General features: G+C 44.5%; 1 protein-coding gene across 1 annotated transcript in view; it reads left to right on the top strand.

The window, feature by feature from the left end:
* Positions 1 to 17,697, top strand: part of MSRB3 (methionine sulfoxide reductase B3) — a gene marked incomplete at its 5' end in the record, with an annotated part of 85,454 nt that extends 67,757 nt beyond the window's left edge. The window contains 2 exon segments of the mRNA XM_084268625.1: positions 10,209 to 10,306; positions 14,940 to 17,697. Coding sequence (XP_084124751.1) covers positions 10,209 to 10,306; positions 14,940 to 15,104 — 263 coding nt within the window. The 3' untranslated portion in view covers positions 15,105 to 17,697.
* Between the last annotated feature and the right edge of the window lie 1,580 nt (positions 17,698 to 19,277).

Genomic DNA, 19,277 nt, shown 5'->3' with positions numbered 1-19,277 from the left:
AGCATCTGAGGAGCCCGATTCCTGTTTTCCAGGAAAACTGATCCGTGCCAGCACTTCACCTCTTAAAATTTTAATCAGTTAGATTTTCTTCATCTGTTTAAACTCTTCCTTTCCGGACAGCATTTCCCCTTGCTGCCCATGCCCTTTCCAGGTGTCCACTTCAGAATATTTTTGCCCAATTCCAGAAGTGCACCCCGGTGGCGCAGAGTGCTGCTGCAAGCCTGTCCCATCAGGTTTTCATCACTCACTTGCTATAAAGCAGAGAGCTAAGGTTACGAGTATATTGGAGCATTTAGCAGTTGATGAGAAATGCCTCGTAGATCCCTCCTCTGTCTTCCTCCCCCCGACCCCCATCCTTTCCGAGGAGGGTGAGAGCCAGGTTAGGCTGGAGCCCTGGTGTGTGCTCCTTTGAAGGGTTCAGTGAATTGAAGGTGATGCTTTTTGACGTCTGAGCTCCAGAAACCTATCAAGGGAGTGTCGTGCCAATTTGCCTGCTTGCACGAGAGCCGCGTCTGCCTTCCTTTCCCCCTCAGTGCCAAATCACGGCTGGAGCTCCTAGATGGGTGCCCTGAAACACAGCTTTAAATACCTGGCAAGTGTGTTTATTTGTAAGGTTACTTTCCCCGAGTATATTTGCTTATAAAATCAGCAGGTGGAGACACGAACAAGGCTATGCGCTGCCGCCGCTCCCGCCCGCGCCGCCGGGCCCTGCCGGGCTCCCCTCACCCTGAGGCGGCAGCCAGCGCTGAGGAAGCCCCGGCCGGGCCTGGGGCGCGCCCCTCCCGCGCTCCCGCCCGCCTGGACCGGGCTTCCCCCCACGGGCCGGGCCGGGCCGTGCGGCCGGAGCTCGTTGCCCCGCACCGCCGGTGCCTGTCTTGACCCGCGGTGCAAACGGCCCTTCGAGAAGCAGCGGGAAAGGGGAACACATGCTCTTGTCCCTCAGACGCCATAGCCCGCGGGTAATTCCTTTCTCTTCTTCCTCGCCCTCGTCCCTCCGGGGCTGGCTGCTGGGAGATACCCACTGCGGGTGTTGAAGGGCCCCGAGCAGCCGGCACGCCGCACAGCCTCGCCTCCCCGTGCGAGCGCTGCGGCCTCACTGCACCCTGGGGCAGAGCAGGGCAGGGCGGGTTGTGCCGCAGCCGGGACGGCGGCTCCACTGGGGCCGTGAGACATCCGAGTGATGCTGGGGGGGAAGCCCAGGGAGACACACAAAGGGTGCGGTCCTCAGAAGCGAGCATCCAGTGGCCATAGCTGAAACGTGAACTGGGCCCATGGCTCGCCTAGGGCCGTGGGAGGCACCATGTAATGGAGACGCGTCCCCATGAGTATGGAGCGTTTTCCTTGAACGGCATGTATTAGGGGAGTGCATGCCCGCTCCTAACATCTTGCCTCTCCCCAGTTTTCTCTTGCATGTTGGGCCATTTCCTTTTTCTGATTCTAAATCTTCTCTTATTTCTCCTCTTGCATATTGCATCAGGTTTCTTTTTCAAACCAATTACTCCTTTTTACATATTTTGTATAGCGTAAAAGAACACAAGGCTCTGAAGTGAGTCGGATGTTTATGGGCCAGTATTATTTGTCTTCAGAAACATGTAGTGAGTATAATTGACTTCCACTGTGACCACTCGCACTGTGCCTAGTTACAAATGCTCTTAGCTTAGGTTGAAAATTACTTCCATGTCTGGAGCATTTTGTGTACGCTGCATTTGTTTTGTTTCAGTTATTTATTCAAGAAAAAAACAAAAAAGTCTAATCCAGAAGAAAAAGACAAAAATCAAAGACAATGTCATATAAGGATCAGCACAGGCACCGAAGCAAATACGAGACCTGTGCTGAGCTGATGCATGCAGCAGCCATGGAATCTTTGGGTGATCCCAGAGACAAGCTAGGCTTCCCCCAGAAGAGCATTAAAGGAGAATAGCTTCTCCTGAGATCATTTTTAAGCAGTTTGCTGTTTCTTTTCTTGGTCTGTGTCACCAGCTACACAGTATGGCTGTGAAAAGTTTTCCTTTGAAATCTTTCATGAAAGAAAATACGGGGTTTAGCAGAAATGACATGCTTTGCTTTAGAAACTGTAAAAGAAAGCAAACCAGAAGGTGAACATTATAATCTGAAATATGAACTTTTCCATTTCAATAGTTTAAGTTTTCAGAAGTTTTCATGAAAAGTACAGCTGAAGTTTTCCACAGAAAACTTAAAGGAAAAGGAGTGCGTGGGAGTGTGTGTGCACATGTATATTGTTTTTGTCAGGCTTTTCTGTGAAGAAAGGTCTTTATTTTCTCGTCAGCATTATTGCCTACCTCCTTTTGTTTGCATAAGAGGTTGTTAAAAAGATTTAAATCCCCCCCCCAACTCTAACCCCACAAATCATTCCTTTTTTCTTCTTTTTTTTCTCCAGTGCTTATAGCCTCTGCATCTTTTTGCACATGACTCCACAGTGTTCAACTGTGTGTGTTGTAGAGACAAAATCTTAACCAGAGGGCACTGTAAAACTGCCCTGGGTACCAGGTCTGGGGTGGCAGAAGTGCCTTGGAAGCCTTTGCATGAAGCTGCAGTGAGCGGCTTCTGCACTCCCCAGGTGAAGGAAGGCTTCGCGGTAAAGGTTCCTCACAGGGTTTGACAAACCTGAGGCACATAACAAGATGTTCCTGCACTGGGATGAAAAACTTGCTCTGGAAATGTCTCTATTTTAAGGACTAGCATAGTAGATAAGCTGTAACATTAGTCAAAGAGAAGGGTTTTTTGCTCTCTGCCACTTCATGGTGACATCAAAAGGAGCTCTACCCCACCTTCCTGCGCTAGTCTTGTCCTGTAGCTGAATGGCTCTTACAGCAGACACGGTGTTTTGTGACTCTGTCTTCACCCTGCTCTTCAGTTCTCTGTTTTGTCAATCTTGACCAGACATTGCCATCTGCTAACTGCCCCGGTCTTGGCCCAAATCTTGACAAAAGCTTTCCTTGATGGCCAAGAAAGTTATGTCCCTTCTTAGTTATTTGTGACCAAGTTCCCTCACCAAGACATCTCATTCAATATCTAAAGTAAACAGAAGAAAGGAGGCCTTTGTCTTTCTTCTCTTTTTTTTTTTTTGGTTTTAATCAGTGTAATAACTCTTTCCCTTGTTTCAGAACTTTACAACTGCAATGAGAGCCTGTTTGTCCAGCTGTAATGAGGAGGGTGCTTGTCTGCTAGTGCACTGAGTGCTGGAGGCACTGTAGAAGGAGGCTCAGTAGAAGAAATATAACTGCAAATGGAAGACAGTACAAGCTACTTTTCTTTTTCTTTGAGTTAAAAGTAATTCTGTCAGAATTCTACCTCTGTAGTTTCAGTTTTGCTGTTTAACTAAGTTCTGAGTGTTCTTTACACAAGTTATTTCCCAAACATGTATAACAAAATCGCAGGAAAATATTTCAACAGGTTTAAAAACAAACTGTGGATGTTTATTACTTGAAACACCCCCATGACAAATTTTTCAAATATGTACTTCATATGTGACTGCTGTTCTTTCAGGGCTGGCTGGTGATTACCACAAGGTTGCATTTGCTGTTTGTTTTTGTGGTTTTGGTTTTTATTTTACTTTCTCTGAGAACACATTGCATTAGGATTCCAACTTTGTCAATCACTTCCATCGGAAGGCCTGCCAGGTCTACCGCTGTCCTCATTTACTCATCCTGTATGAAAGCACCAGTTATTTTAGGGAACTGTGGAGGTAACTCATAGGTATACCCACTGCAAGATATTCTGCAATGCATGCATTTGTTTTATCAATACTGCTTTTGGAAGGAAAACAAAAGCAGTCCAAGTGGAGTTGCTTTGGACTGAGGTTACTAGGTCAACAGTAAATTTTTAAAACTATTTGAGACATTTCTTGATGGCATTTTTAAATTATAGCTTAAGGTTACACTGCTTCACATGATTCTGTTTGGATCCTTTGATGCTGAAGATCTACAACTGACTTATGTGTAAGATATATTTTTAAAAACATTAGCCATGATTTAAAGTAACGAGACACTGTTCAGACGAGGGGAGAAACCCATCCTTTGGGAGGAAGTGAGTTAGGTTCAGTAGTTTTGTTGAACCTGAACCAAGAAAAAAACCATTAGTAACTCAATCTTTCTAAGAAGACTCGAGGAAGATCTCAGCTCTTGCCTACCTGTTGATTTTAGCAGCAGCCCAGACGTTGGGGATGTCAGGAGTGTTTCAGAGGAAGGCTCTAAAACAGCCGGGTTGTGTTTATCTGTACTTTGGAGCTCAGGGAAAGGACTAAGGAAGCAGCGAGGGCAATCGTGGCATTGTGATAGTTATTAATTGCTGAAGAGAGCAGGCCCCATGCTTTCATTGCTCAAGAGACATCAGGGGCACTCTTGTTCTGAAAAATTAAGATGTCGCATGAAATTGTAGATGTGAAGTTCCACATCCCCCTTAACAATCATTTAAAACAAATATAACCTGCTCCCACTAACAAAGAAATAAATCTGGTTTGCATATGCTGGTTCTTAGTAAGCTGTTTTGATGCTCAGAGTGCCACAGTGGAAGAAAATAAATACAACCTTTATTTATGGCTTTCACTTTTTTATTTCCCAAGTGAGAAACATAACGAAAAAACCAGATGACGATTGTCTCATAAAAGCTGCTACTAGAAGTTCAGTTGTTTTGTAAAAGTCCCTTCCCACACTCTTCTGTCAGAGTGGTGTTTGCCTGCTGCAGTAGCCTGAATTTGCTACTGCTGTTACTATATTAGAGATAAGCCCCCTCTTTACTTTTCCTTTCAAAATGAAGCTTTATTTTGTCTTTGTCTTCCCTGCCCCAGCCTAGCTACCACTTGAAGCCCTGCATTGCCTGCTGAGAAACAGTGCCATGAGGTCCTCCTGGAAAGGGCCAACTGTTTACTTTCCAGAGGCATACGTATCAGAAATTGTTTGTTGGTGAACAAGAATGTTTCTGTGCCCCATTCTGTTTCTAGCCACATTTAGGTAAATTTGATGAACCTCCACTGAAAGTTGTGTTACCTGATGGTAAAATATTTGTGTAAGAATATTTACTGTGTATTCACCATCGTGGAGATACAATGAAAAATAACCCAAGAGGTAAGGCAAAACCCACCCTATATCTGTCCAGGCATTCTACATAATAGCAACATGTCACTTTGTACTTCTACATTAAACTTGTATGTGAGAAGATACAGCTGTGGATGCCTGTGTCTTTCAGATTCTGTTTCAATAAACCTGTGAGAAAGAAAAAAGGTGAAGGCCCTTCAGCTTTACAGCAGTTTCAAAGCAGAAGCTTTATTACCTTTTTTTTAATCCTATGTGCTTCATGTTTTTACACAGACATAGCTTCTCAGGGAAGATAAATGATGAGACTACCTTAAAAAGCCTTTGGGTTTTCATTAATCCGCATTAGGTTAAAAGGGAATCAGAATTCTAAAAATACAGCACATCAGAGAAACAAGGTATTTTTCAGGTCAAGGTCCTCTTTTCCATCTGGTGCCATTTGGTAGTTCTAACATCTTCCATCTCCCCCCTACTTCTCCATCTGTAAATAACTCACTGATGTAAATGCTTGGAATAATTACAGCAAAGAATGATAAAATGCAGGTTGAACTTAATCTCTTTGGGATCTAAAATGAAAAACATAACTACAGACATCGCAGTTATTGAGAAACTGTGGAGGTCTCCAGTCGGCAGGTGTATGAAATGGGAATAATGTCAGAGCACTGGATGCTTGGGGACTGCAATTGTTCTGTTCAGAAAAAAAGTCAAAAGGAGTATTAATTCAGGAGAGGGGAAAAAATAGCCTAGCAGGGCTGATTTTCAAAAGCAGCCTGCCAGTTTGCTTCTGCAAATAATTATAGACTCATATTTTAACGGTTAAATGTCTAAGTGCTTGCATCCATTTATTAGGAAGTTGGAGATCTAACTACAACAAAATGTGTGCAAACTTGCAAAACTGGAAAGAGGCTTGGGATGCTTCTAAAATTGATCAATCAGTCAACAGCTGGACTGCTTTCCAAAAGTTTATGGGAACAAAATGTCTGTCTTTATTTGCATGAGGTCAGCATTGCCCCAAGAAAGAGTCCTGGAGGACCCCATGAGATAAGGTGCTTTACAAGCGTTTTGTGATGAAGAAGCATGAACTGCTGTCTCCTCTTCACCAGAATAGGGACTGTTAGGAAAAACAAAAGGTTCAGTTTTGGTGAGGAGGTGTGGGGTGAATTTTAGAAATGCCGTGCAGCTTTTATGAAATATTTGGGGGACGTCCCAGAATGAGGAAGAATGGGACATGACTCAGTATGTGTGACACCCAGCAGCATCAGATCCTTTCTATTACTCATGCAGGATGGAGCGGAAAAGATCTGTCAGTAATGTTCAGTTTACACATGGTTTTCACTTAAGTATTTGACAGAAGAAAGTTTCAGTGCTTTATTTGGTGTATTTCAGATCCAAGAAAGGATACTTGCTGTATATCTGAAAAACTATTCATCTCTGTGGCTGGCTTATTAACGTACCAGAAAGCGGCCCGGGGGATATAGCAGCCTGACTGCCATGTAAAGGGTCATCAGAGTGAGCACAAACACAACAGACTCTTATCTTACAGCCCTTTAATATTGGCAGTGTGATGCAGAGTGATTGTGAAACTGACAACGAGCCCATTTTACATGTCTGTAATGCGATAAGAGTTGCTGTGTTGCGCTCTCCCTCAAACTAAACTTTACATTGGGGGATAAATGTATTCACAAACCTCAGCTGCTCTTCACACACACAAAAAAATAGTGCATGTCATTTGAAGTTGTTCACTCAGCTGGGAGACCGTCCCCACCCCCATCTTGTCCTCTGCAATTACCCTTTGCCCCTTTCCTCCAGCAGCTATTCCTTCCTAGCTGTTCGGTTTTACCATCCTTCCAAAGTCATTCTCGTGCTGCCCACGGGATGTGGTGAGCCAGGCCTGACAGAAGGCCGTTGCTCTAGGAGGGTCAACTCTCAGCACTAGCATTCGCGGAGGGTCTCCTCCAGCGCTCAGTCCCTGCAGTGTGAAGAGTTACTCTTTCTCTCAGCTCAACAGAAGCAGGAGACATCCACAACAGGCTTCTTCACCCCCTCCCTGTCATTCCTGCAGACTCACATGTAGAGCGAGCCAGCCATTTTGCAGCCTGACAGGAGAGCAGGAGTGGAGGAGCAGCAGCCAGTGAGACCACAGGAGAAGTAGGCTGGAGCTTGTGAAGTGAAGGCCACTGCTGGGTCATTCACCACTTACAAAGAGAGATCACATGAAGAGCCCACAGGGGTCCAGTTGGCTTTCTACGTCACTGGGAGTTGCCTGGAGTGCAGGCAAGCAGACTGCTTCTACAGCTCATTCCTGGCAGCTTTTGAAGTAAAGAGAATGGCCAGAGAAGGCTTAGCAGACTATTGAATGGGTTTTCCACTTCAGCTCAGGAGAAAGGAAATGAGACAGCAGAGGGGAATTGATTTTCCTGGTGAGTTTAGCTCATCAACTCGATGAGCAGTTCACTTGTCTTCCTCTCAAGGTCAGCAGAGTGACAGTGTATCTCAGTATGCCCTTCAGGACCTTTTCTGTTGGAAGGTTTTCTCCGTTTTCAGTCAACCCTCATGGAGTTACTGGTTTGTCACAATAATGCCGGTGCGTGACCTGTCATGTCACTCAAGAAGAGCTGGCTTAGACTGAGAGTTAAAAGTCCACACTGTGAAGCCACAGCCTGTTTCCCAGTCCCTTTCTTGGGGACCATATGTGGCCCTGGTGAAGCCTTTGGAACATGTGTCACATGTAGCATGAACTAACAGCCTAAACTGAAGTCACTCCAGTTGGGTACAAAGGCTACTTTAGGAGGAGCTTGCCTGTTTATATAGTATTCAGATGACTTCATTTTTTAAAGTGCATGGAGTGCATCCAAAGCAAATAATTTTCCTGTGGTGAATGGGAAGACCAAAAGGAAAAGTCTGGAGAAAGGAGGATGGATAGTCTTCCTTTAATGTCAAAGCTGACATAAACACGTCTCCTCCAAACCCTTCTCACAAGATAATTTTCTCAGCAAGACACAGATTGCTTCAATCTCTGTGTAGCAGCCTTTGAAGCTTTCCCCTTATTGCTGTTATGGAGGAGGGAGGATTGTCTTTGAGAATTTCTGCAGTGCTGAAGTGTTCCTACTCCAAAAGCTTTCACACGATCAGATACTTGGTAGCTCTGTTACAGCTCCCTCTTTGGAACACAAGGGCAAACAATCTGTTTTGCAAAATTACTAAATTTTAAAAATGAAAAAAAAACCAACCCCAAACCCAAAACCCCAAAACAACTAAAAAGGCTTAATTAAAAATATTCTGACCAGTTCTATTTAAGGCCTCAATTTTCATTAGACAGAGGCACAGCTAAGAAGATGATGAATGGTGTTGGAAAGGAGCCACCAATTATGAGACATCAATTTTTCTGTCAACAGGATAACCCCTTCTGCAAAACTTGTCATATGTTTATTCCTTTTCTGTTTGTGGAGGTATTTGTTTGGCAGGGATATTTTGCATGAGGGAAAGAATTTATAAATTGTTTTTTTACGGTTGTCATTGCTGCACTGGTTTGAGTTCCTGTCCTGTGGGATACTCTTCAGAGTTCTTGCTCCTCAGTCTGTCTGCTGCCTGTAACTCTTCCAATTGCAATACATTTTTGGGGGAAAAAAAGATTACTTACTTCTGCAGTGAGTTCTTGGATGGAAACACATGTGCTGGTGGTAGACACCTTGGGAGCATAGAACTTGGGGCTTGCAATGCCTTCAGGTTGCAGGCGTAGGAATGCTACTATCTGGGTGTTCCCAAAGAGAGGATTTGGGAAGAAATGCCATTTTCTGAGCATTTTTTTCTTTAAAAAAATATTTTATGCCTGTTAAGCTTGCATCCTAGTAAGTGCTCTTCCATATTTGCTGGTTTAAGATACAGCTGAAGACATTGGGATTTTTTCCCAGTTTACACACTTCCTTTACCCACATTCAGAAAACTTGATAGTTTCCACACCCCCTTTTACTGGGTAGGACATTTTATTCACTTTACTTATGGGAAGCTGTGTATATCCTTTATTCACAGCTGCTGTTGTGTTCCTTATTAGCTTATTGCAAGTCATTTTGTGAAATCATCAGTAGCAAATGCTTAACAGATACTAGGAGAAGAAACAAGGAAGTTCTCTGTATGTGGGCATCTGTGTATCCACAGAGAGCAAGAGCTGCATGTTATATTTGGCAGGGGGCTGAATGAGAAGGACAGATAGCCGGTGGGATTTCAGATGGGCACTGGTAGATGTTGACATGACCTTAAAGCCTATCAGGTTCTTATGTGGGAACCCAGCTTCAGGAAGTGGAGCATATGATGACAGGTTTTTGAGGGGTGGCTGAAAAGTTACAGCTGTGTAATGGGTATCTACTGCAACACTGAATAGACTTGTGTTGGGGAGAGGGGGAGACTTGGCAAGGAGTAAAGAGTAGAAGGTTGTTACTGAGATCGTAAGTGGCCGTTGCTGGTAGATGAGGTATACACCTCGACATCATGTGGTGTCAGGCCATGCTGCTCAGTCCTCAGCTAGAAGCTATGTTGAACATATGTGTTAACAAGTGCAGTTCTGTCCTGGATGCAGACCATGTGCAGAGCATCTACTAATATCTAATATAAGCATAGTTATGACTTCACCTGTCCATGGCTGATCTGAAGTGCTCATTACTGTTCTGAAACTTGACTAAGTAGTCGTCATCTCACTGCCTCTGATGTGTGATGGGTCAGTGTCTGAGCACATCCTTCTGGGTGTGACTGTGTCTTGGTGAAGGCAAAGGTTAAAGCAGATTTTGGGCTCTGAACTGCAACTTACTACTTTCTAAAGGACATTTATACTACAAAAGCAAACCCACTTGTGTTCCATTAAGTCTCATGGTTTGTCGTCAGGGTGGAATTTGTGGGGTTTTTTAAATGGATGATGAAGCTGGATCTGGCTTACCTGAGCAACCACCTTCGTGCCTGAGCTAAACTGCTACCACTGTTTGTGGTATTAGGATGGAAGTTTTCCAATGTATCCAAGTGATTTAGGATCCAAAATCTCCATTTAGTTATTTCCAGGCTCTGGAGTGAGATAACCATTTTTCAAAGTGTGATTCTGTCTTGCTTTTTACAGTGCCATCTGCCATGAAGACACCCTCTTATCTTACTTACCTCGTTCCTCTTTTCCAGGTTGGCCTTCCTTCTATGATGTGATCAGTCCCGATGCAATTGCTTTCAATGATGATTTCTCCTATGGGATGCATCGGATTGAAATATCCTGCAGTCAGGTTAGTTTATAGCACACACCATTCCGATGGCTTAGGCTGTAAAAATCATTACAGCCTGCTGCACTTTCCCTAAGATTTGCAAACCTTTCAGTTCCATTAAACAGTAATCATTGTGAGAGCACACAATGGGCTGTAGGTATAACAGCTGGGTGGAACGAGCCAAAGGCACAACGGGCTCACTGGAATGCGCGTTGTTGTCTTGGGTGAGATTTAACAGAGCAGATGCAAATGGTTGGACTCAGTGCTGAGTCTACAGAAATTGTCTTCCTGAAGAGGGTCCCTTCAAAGGAGCTCCTGAGCCTGAGCCTGGGCGACTGACTCCACACGTGAGCAGTTGAGAGGGAAGCCGAAAGCAGCGGAGCGGCCGCCTGTGTGCTGATTCCATCACTGCGCATTACCGTGCAGCCGTGCTAACTCATTCCCAACATTCATTCCCAGCGCAGTCCTAATGGCTGCCTCAAACAATCCATCTGCCATCATAATGAAGTCAGTCACGATTCAAAACATGCCTGAGTTTTCCGTTATCTGTCTTGTTCTACTTCCTCTCATCCTTTGTGCTGTCCTCCTCCCTGAGAAGGGAATGGCATAATCATTACCTAGCAAAGGGAGAAGCCGCTGCCTTGGCGTTTGCCAGACATACCCGGCAGCCTGTGGTCCTCTAGCTCCCATGCTCAGACTCCCCCTGAGAAGGTGCAGCAGCTTCATTTGGGCCGTGAGAATTTGCTGTTCTCTTTCCGGACAGTATTGTTAGAGGGATAACTGATTTCATCCCTGACAACATGCATCCTTACTGATCAGTCACTCCTCATATATAAATGCTCAGAGTAAGTGAAGAAGCTTGTTGAAAAGAGGCAAAATTGTCTTCATGGAGAATCCATTATCTTCAGTATGGGTAGAGGGTTAGGCCCAACATGCTAATGGCCAAATCAGCATGTGCTGGTATGCCGTGTACTACATAGTTCTGTAGTTATCACATTGATGCCATGTTTTAGAAGATCCATCTAACACATTTTGGGAACATCTGTTTCCCTAAATTCCCTAGCAAGGTAGCAGTGACTGAGAATCTCATGCTTCACCAGTGATTACTGGCAAAACCAAAACCACTCTTTTCAGCTCTGCATAGGAGGCCCAACTGGTGCTAAAATCAGTGTGCTGCCAACCTGCCGAGCCTCTATCTGCTGACACCCTTGAAGACATAGCCAGAGCTCCTGGTTTCACCCGAGAGAAGCCCAAGGCAGCCTGTGGTCAGGCCAAGGAATCTGGGAATGTCATTTACCTGTTGCCAAACAAAATAGGCTTAGCAGACCCGAGACCAGCAGTATTAGCAGCAGTCACATGCAGACACCATAAAATAAAAGCAAAACCAAAACCTGAATTTAAAGCACTAAGAAAAAAATACGACCAAGGTTGCTATATAATCCGATGGCAGCTTCCTACCAGCCACTCCAAATTCTTGGTCCAATAACCCCACTGATGGTCAAGTCACACGGGAAAATAGCTTGAGGAGTGGTGAGCATCTTTGTGGCCACCACTCAGCACAGTTAGTACCGCCACATTGTGTATCCATAACAAAACCATTTCCTCCCCTCCTCGGAGCCCTAGGAATGTGAATTGCACATGCAGCTGCAAAAAAAAGCACAGTTTTTACTGCAGCCTGGAAAGCGGTGGGATTGATATGGCAGCCCTTGGTCGAACTGAAGGGAAATACCCTCTCCCACACCCAAAGCCTTATTGATCTTTCGCAGATGAAAAAGTAGTTGATTTTTCTTTAAAGCTCCTTCCACCTGTCTGAGGGAACTAAAAAACTCTTAATGTTCTCCATTATAGAAAGCAAATGCTGGGGGAAAATTGCTGTAATATTAATCAAAGACATCCATGGGATTATCCTAGCAGTAACTGCTACAGTTTTTGGAAACACATCACCCTGGATGTATTTAAAAGATCAATGATTAGTGGCAGGTAGAAGCTAATTAGAAATGCATTTGAGGAATACTGTAAAACTGGTTGCCTCTCTGTTTTTCTTCTTGTTGTTTTTCTCTTCCTGCTTTAAAGCCCCTTCCCCTGAGGTCTCCCTAGCTGTAGCTGTACAAATTGATAAAATTCTGTAGCCACGGAAGGGCCGTTGGCACATGGGTATCTCAGCTGAGTGCAAGCTGCTTTCCGTGCCTCCCAGCAGCATATTAGAACCAGGAGGCTCGGGAGATCCAAGCGTACTGACAGTTAGTAGGGACCCCCCCTTTCCTGCTCCCAAACACATACCTCAGATGCTTTACTCTAACCGTTCACCGTCCCAGTGCATTCTGCCCAATATATTTATGTGCGGGGCCGCAGCAGATGATTGTGTCTCCTTGGGAGTCGCTGCAGACGTGTATATGCGCCCTAGAAAAATGGTCGGCACCTGTGATGTGTGGGGAGGACAGTAAGATCAATTCATCCTTTGTACTCTCAGCTGAGGGCCAGGTTTCTTACGCTGTGATACAAAAGATTGAATTACCTTCCTTTTCAGGGCAGATGACTTATAGAGTCCTCTACAGAGAGAATGGCCACATAAATTTTTGGTGAGGGGTAATCTCAAAAGGTAACAAATTTTGCAGTAATCCAACCCCAGTGTGATTCTGCCATCACGAGAAGGTGCAGTGAGTCTACCTCAGACTCTCTCACAGCTTCTCAGGTTTTTGTGAGGAAAAGCTTTTTGATAGATTGTCTTCATAGTCCGTGTGTTTGTGAGTATATTACTCCTGCAGGCCGTTTCTCTCTATGGTTTCTCTTGTTCTGTTTCTGTCCAGTGGAGAGGGAATGATTTATCTCTGGGTAAATGTTAATCTGGAAAAGATCTGTTTAATACTGCTAGCCAGGAGATTTTGAAACATTCTCAGTTGAGATGAGATGATTTAATTAGGATGCTGGGCATTTAGAAAAATACTCTCTCTGGGACACAACATTTTTTAGTCGTTTTTTTTTTCCCTAAGGTATGGAAAAGCTTTACAGTTGGGTGAAACACCTCATTTTCAGAGACCCCACTCTGAGAAACATCTCAGGTATTCTGCCCAAACTGCCTAAGTCCTTCAGTCTAAAGGAAAATTAAATAAATTAAGCAGCAGAGAACGTAGGAAAGGGTAGCAAGAGAGCATTCGTTGAGGAACAAGGCTTGAAACTGTGTCTTCTCTGGTTCTCATGCCTTTGCCTATTTACCATGTTTTGTCTTCCTTCTGTTCAAAGCCAAGCAGTGCTGGGAGCTCATCCTGCTGACACCATGGGCTAAAGTGCCCTTGCTTGTTACTGGGGCTCTTGCTGGACTGCTGGGCTGTTTCAGCAGCACTTCTCAGGGAGCAGAGAGCCTGCCCTGGGTCATGGCTACGCAGATGGGACTGATGGGCAGGAGCACTGAGGCTTCCCGTCCCTACCTGCCCTGCTCCCAGGGTTCGTGAGGATTATTGTTTCAGATGTCATTAAAGGAGAAGAATTTCTGACCCTCCCAGCTGGTGTGAGAGCTTCTCCCAGTCTTGCAGTCTCCAACCTGAAAGGTTCAGAACCTGCTCCTGCACACCCCCTTCTTAATGGTGAATTAAACGCCGTAACAGCAGGAGAACATTAGCAACACAGTAACTTCAGAGCAGAGAGATGCCATTGCTAACTCGTTCACAGTTTGGAATAATCAGTATTGCCTCTATGTATTTGGGATCTTATGAATTAATTAAATGGTAAGAATAATCTGCAGTCCTTAATTTTTGCTGTCTGACTGCGAGCCCACGAGCAGCTCTGTGATCTCAGTTACATCATTCAGGCTCTCACTGAGATCAGCTATTGACTTGAAAGGCCAAGGCTCTCTGGTTAAGCAGCATGACTTTCCTGTTCAAGACAAATATTTCTCCAGTGCAAGGTTTTGTTTTTTTATTTCTCATGGCAGGCTGTAAAAATGAACTCGTGGAATTTAAGTGACTAATTACAAGAAGCTCTTATTATCCAGAGAAGTTGTCAGCCATAATGTGCAGCAACAGTAATCCTAATTTTTGAATAATATCAGCTGCTTCAAAATATTGTACTCTCTGTAAAGCAAGGGACTGTTACCTTTGTTTCATGTAGGAGCAGTAGTGTTCACCCTGAATACCACTGTGAGTATCTGCGGCTGATTCATGCAGAACAAAAATGAGCATGAGGGTATACTCCAAAGAATTTCTTCACTACTTTAGGTCCTCAGTGGGTTCACCAAGGGGTTTAGTGGTTTTGTTACTGAAGGCTGCAGGCTGAGGAGAGCCCAGAGCTCAGGGATACACAGCTACCCTTGCAGCCATAAGCGAAATTTGGGCAGCGTTACTCTCACCATCACAGGTTTCTCTGAGCTCCCACCATGAGATCATTACAGAGGCAGGTGGCTTCTTGGAACTAGTGGCCCAACCAAACATATGCACTGGCACAAACACCCAGGAAATTTGGGATTGAACTCTTAGGTGCCTTAGATGATATCTCAGATGATGATCTTCCTAGATCACTCTTGCAAATAAATGTAGGATGTAAATCCCACTTGAAAGGGTAGGTGCCAGTGTGCTTCCTTGGAAGCAGCTCCTAGTCATTGCTTAACACCATGGCGATGCCATCAAGGTGCACAGTGATCCTCTATTGTGTTTTGTTTCAGTGTGGTGCTCACCTGGGGCACATTTTTGACGATGGACCTCGCCCAACTGGCAAACGGTACTGCACAAACTCTGCTTCGTTATCTTTCAAGCCAGCAGACAAGAACAACGCTGGAGAAGGCAGTGCTAATGCCAGTTCTGCCCAAACAGGCAAAGCTGAGCTGTAGGATGGAGGAGCGCCTGCAGAAAACTGTGCTGATCCCACACAGCTTACAAGGAATGTTTTCTAAGTTGCGTGCTCTCTTTCATCCTAAGAATGTTTAAATGTATGAAAGCATTTTGCACCTTCCTCCTTCTTCCTCATCTTTTTGGAACTGAGGCCTTGCCTGCTGGTGCATTTACTATATAATTGGATTGAAAGATGTGTTGACTGACTCCACAGGTTTTCTTTTCCTTTCTTTTCTTTGAGATTGCTTTGGGGAATCCTTAAATCGAGAGGCTTTGGCAGCGTTTAGTTATTAGTTTCTTCTTAGTGCTGTGCTACTCTAGGTTTGAATGCTGTTCCTTTCTGTGTGGGAGATGAGACTTGTGTTTGTCTCCAGTCTATAGGAAACTTCTGGGCATAAGAAAACCCTGAATTCCCAGCACGATGCTGCTTTGTTCTGACTTGCGAGGCATGCAGCCTTTGGTCATATGTATCCAGCCATCTCCCGGCATCAGCCGCACCCTGCAAAAACTTGTACTTATGGCTGTTCCTTCCCAACTGAGAGAGATGGATGAGATGTAAAGCCCGTCCTTTGGCTAATTTACTGCCAGAATTTCAAGGGTGTGGTTGAAAGGATGTAAACATTGTCTCAGCGTCTATTTTTCCCCCCTTGTTTGGTATTTATATCAAGGTTTTAACTAGCAAGGCTCACTTCTGCCGGCTACTAATGAGGCTTTGTCTTTTTTTGTGAGGCCTGTTCAGCCACTGTAACTCAAATCTCCATTAAAGTTGAAATCTGCAGGGGGTAATTATATGGACAAGTGCAGAGATAAACTTGGGAAGTGAAGTAGATGAGGGATGACACTAGCCTCTTTATCTTGCCGGTTACTACAAGGGTTCAGAAACATGATGGTTTCTGCTAAAAGGGAGTTCGGGCATGAATGCAGCAGAAAGAGGGAGGCCATCCTGAAGCATCCAGTGTTAAAGATTAGCTGGTCTGGGTGCGTGCTCCCAGCAAGGCCACCACTTTTAATCTGTGCCATTTGGGTGTAGGACATGAGTGAGGGGGTTGGTTTCAGCAATGGATTGGGAAAATGCCTGTCAGAACTTGAGAAATTCTCATGTAGCAAAATTTGCTGTCCCACAAGATGTTTTTCACAGCTCCTTTTAGGTTTCGTTGTTTGTCTAGAATTGTGCACAGTACTGTTCTTTAAGCTATACTGTACGGTATTTGCTAACACCACTTTGCCTTTAAGCATTGGAAGACTTAATGAATATAGTATCTACTTTTATTATCAAGCTTTGTGACTAACGCATTTGGATCCAATTTTTTTTCTGGTAGGAGCAAAACAACCACCGATTTTCGTGGAAGCAGGGCTGGGGTTTTTATGTCAGTGATAACAAACGTATTACCTAAAGTACAAACATCCTTCAGTTCAAATACAGCTACTGCGACAGCGTATGGAACGGCCAGAATTGCCTTTTTCTGAGCAACATAAGGGAGACATGAGAAAACCATACAATACCTTAACATTAAATAGATGCAAATAAGGACGGTAGACATTTAGAGCTAAACCACTCGGGCTCTGCTGCAGTGAGCACTTCCTCACATGAGTATTCCCCCAGATGTTGTGCAAGGAATTGCTCGCCAGCCGCAGGAGAGGTTGTGCGGACTGACCTTTGGTGTTTCCAGGCGGTCAGGCTTCTCGTAGTCCCTTTGGGGTTTAGCAATTTCTTCTAGAAGGGCTGCTTTTATCCCTCGCTTTTATTTAAAGAAAAGTAGGTTTTCTCCACCACATTTTCTGACACAAACATAAAAAAGGCAGCATCTATAAAAATGTGGTACATAAATGCGGTTTAATTCCAGATTGCTGTTGGGTTTAAGTGTTATCAAATTTCAGTATATTCCTGCCTTATGTTAAAGAAATATATTACTTAAACTTCAGTGCACGGTAATGTATGCTGTCCTACAGGAGATTTATTCTTGCAGGATATGGAGTGCAATGAAATGAGTCAATATGGTGAGGTGTATGTGATCTCTGGGAGTTAGACCATTTAACATAGGAAATGCATTGTTCTCTCTTGTGCGCAAACTATACCGCAGCGCAGCGCAAGGTAAGACAGATTTCCTTTTATTGCCCTTGGAAGATGCTGGTAAGGGCTAGAATTGAACCCTCCGAATTTGGTTCAGTCTGGTTATGATCAGAGGAAACTTGGGGGCTGAGCACAATGTATAGAATAATAGGAGAATAATTCCGTATGGTTAAATTTTGCACTGTCTAGATGCTTATAAAAACTGAATGCAAACTGTGTAGAAAGAGCAAACTATATTTTATAATATCTCTATTGTTACTCAGACGTTTAAATAGCATACCTTAAAATATCATGTAAGCCACACATGTTATTTATATATACTATATATATATATAAAATTGCACACGTTTTTTATATATATATACGTACACACACATATATTATCCAAATATAATTTTAGCCTTCGGTACCTTTTTAATAACTAAAATCTTTCCTTAAGAGAGTTCAATACTTTTAAGAAACCGAATATACATTTTTCAAATTAAATTTGTTTTCATATATTTGTTGTACGCAAACATAAAATAAATTTCTTTATAAATAATTCTGTTCTCTTTTCTTATTTATGTGGGTTTATGGCAGCCTTTTGTGCCTCTAGCTGCAGCATGTCGTAGGGACCTGCTTTTACTTTGCTTTCCCTGAACTAAGGGTGGATATTTTATAGCCAGCACTTTCTCTCCAGCCGGTTTCTGGCAGGGGTGCGGCGCTGCAGGGTACCAGGTGTTCCTTGGACTTTTTCTGCTATCAGGAAAGTACTGCAGGCCCAATAGAGAGGGGAAACGTTTAGAGAAAGGCTCAGCTTGTACCTTAGTGGAAGTTTTGGAGGCTTCCAAGATGAGTGGGATGTGGTGGGTCACAGGCGTTGCTGTAGGAGGAGCCCCGCAGTGCCCAGGCTCAGTCTGTGGTGGAGGAGGTCGTCTGGGAAGTTGGTTTCTGTTCGGGTTTCATCTCTGAGGATGCAGGATGTGAGCAGCAGGTTAATGCCGCTCAGTAGATCAGCTCTGTGGTGGGGTTTGGAAAGATAGGCATGAGGGAGAAGTTTTAGGCTGTTTTCAAACCAGCTTCCATGTTTCTGTTCATGGGAACTGGAGAGTTGTGTCAAAATAAATTCGCTTGCTTCTTGTTCCCAGGCATTGCGGTGTCCTAGGACAGGTGACTCACTGAAGACTTTTTAAACAAGTTTGGTATAATCCATGAGTCCAAAAGTTGATCCCTTGCAGCCCTCTGCCTCCCACCCATCACTGTAGTTCCCCCTCAGAACTGTAATAGTTGGGTATTTCCGAAATGAGGGACTTGTGGGTACCCACTAAAATGAGACGTTGCTGGACGCCTGGCAGTGGCTTTGCCCTCTGCTCCCACTGTAACCCAGACAGTCTGTCCATCAGCACCCTGAGGTGCTGCACTAAGGCAGCTCTTTGGAGCTGCACAGCCTGCTTGGTGCTTGCTGGCCTGGCAGCAGACAGGAGGGACAGCTCTGCACCCCAGTCCAGCTTAAGGCAGGCTGTGTTTTGCAGCGCATGGCATCGTGCGTTTGCACCTCAGGCACATGTGCACCCCACCACCTCAAGGTCAGGGGAATTTCCTGTCAGAGGTGCTCTCCCTGCTGCTCCTTCTGCTCCCCAGGGTGCCCCAGCCACAGTGTGGGAGAGGCAGTCACAGCAGGGTCAGTGACAAAGCCCAATTAAATAACCGCTTTGTGATTAACTTATCACTGTAATCACAATTACAGAGTGCTGCCCAACAACAAGGACAGACAGACTGACCAACCAACCTGACACCCTAGCCATACTCAGACTGTTCTGGAGGTACCAAACCCCTACCCTTCTCCAAACAGCTGCTTTTATTGGGACGTGGTGTCAGGTGGTGTGGAAAACAGCCCAGGCAAGCTCAGCTCACCTGTGCTGGCTGCTTGGGAAGGGTAACTGTCCTGGCCAGAACCAGGACAGGCTTCCATATATTAAAGGTACCTTAACCATAGGCCTTTCTCACTAAGCCATTTCAGCTCTCATGCACTAAACAAGTACAGACTCTGTATGTGACCTGGTTAAAACAGGGACCTTCTCGTGGTGGCTGTAGCCTGCATTCCCCACGTGGGTAGTGGCAG

The sequence above is a fragment of the Gallinula chloropus genome, assembly GCF_964237585.1.
Source record: "Gallinula chloropus genome assembly, chromosome: 1".
In the NCBI taxonomy this organism is placed as follows: Eukaryota; Metazoa; Chordata; class Aves; order Gruiformes; family Rallidae; genus Gallinula; species Gallinula chloropus.
The sequence above is the reverse complement of the archived record's forward strand: the minus strand, read 5'-3'. Positions and strand labels throughout refer to the sequence as shown.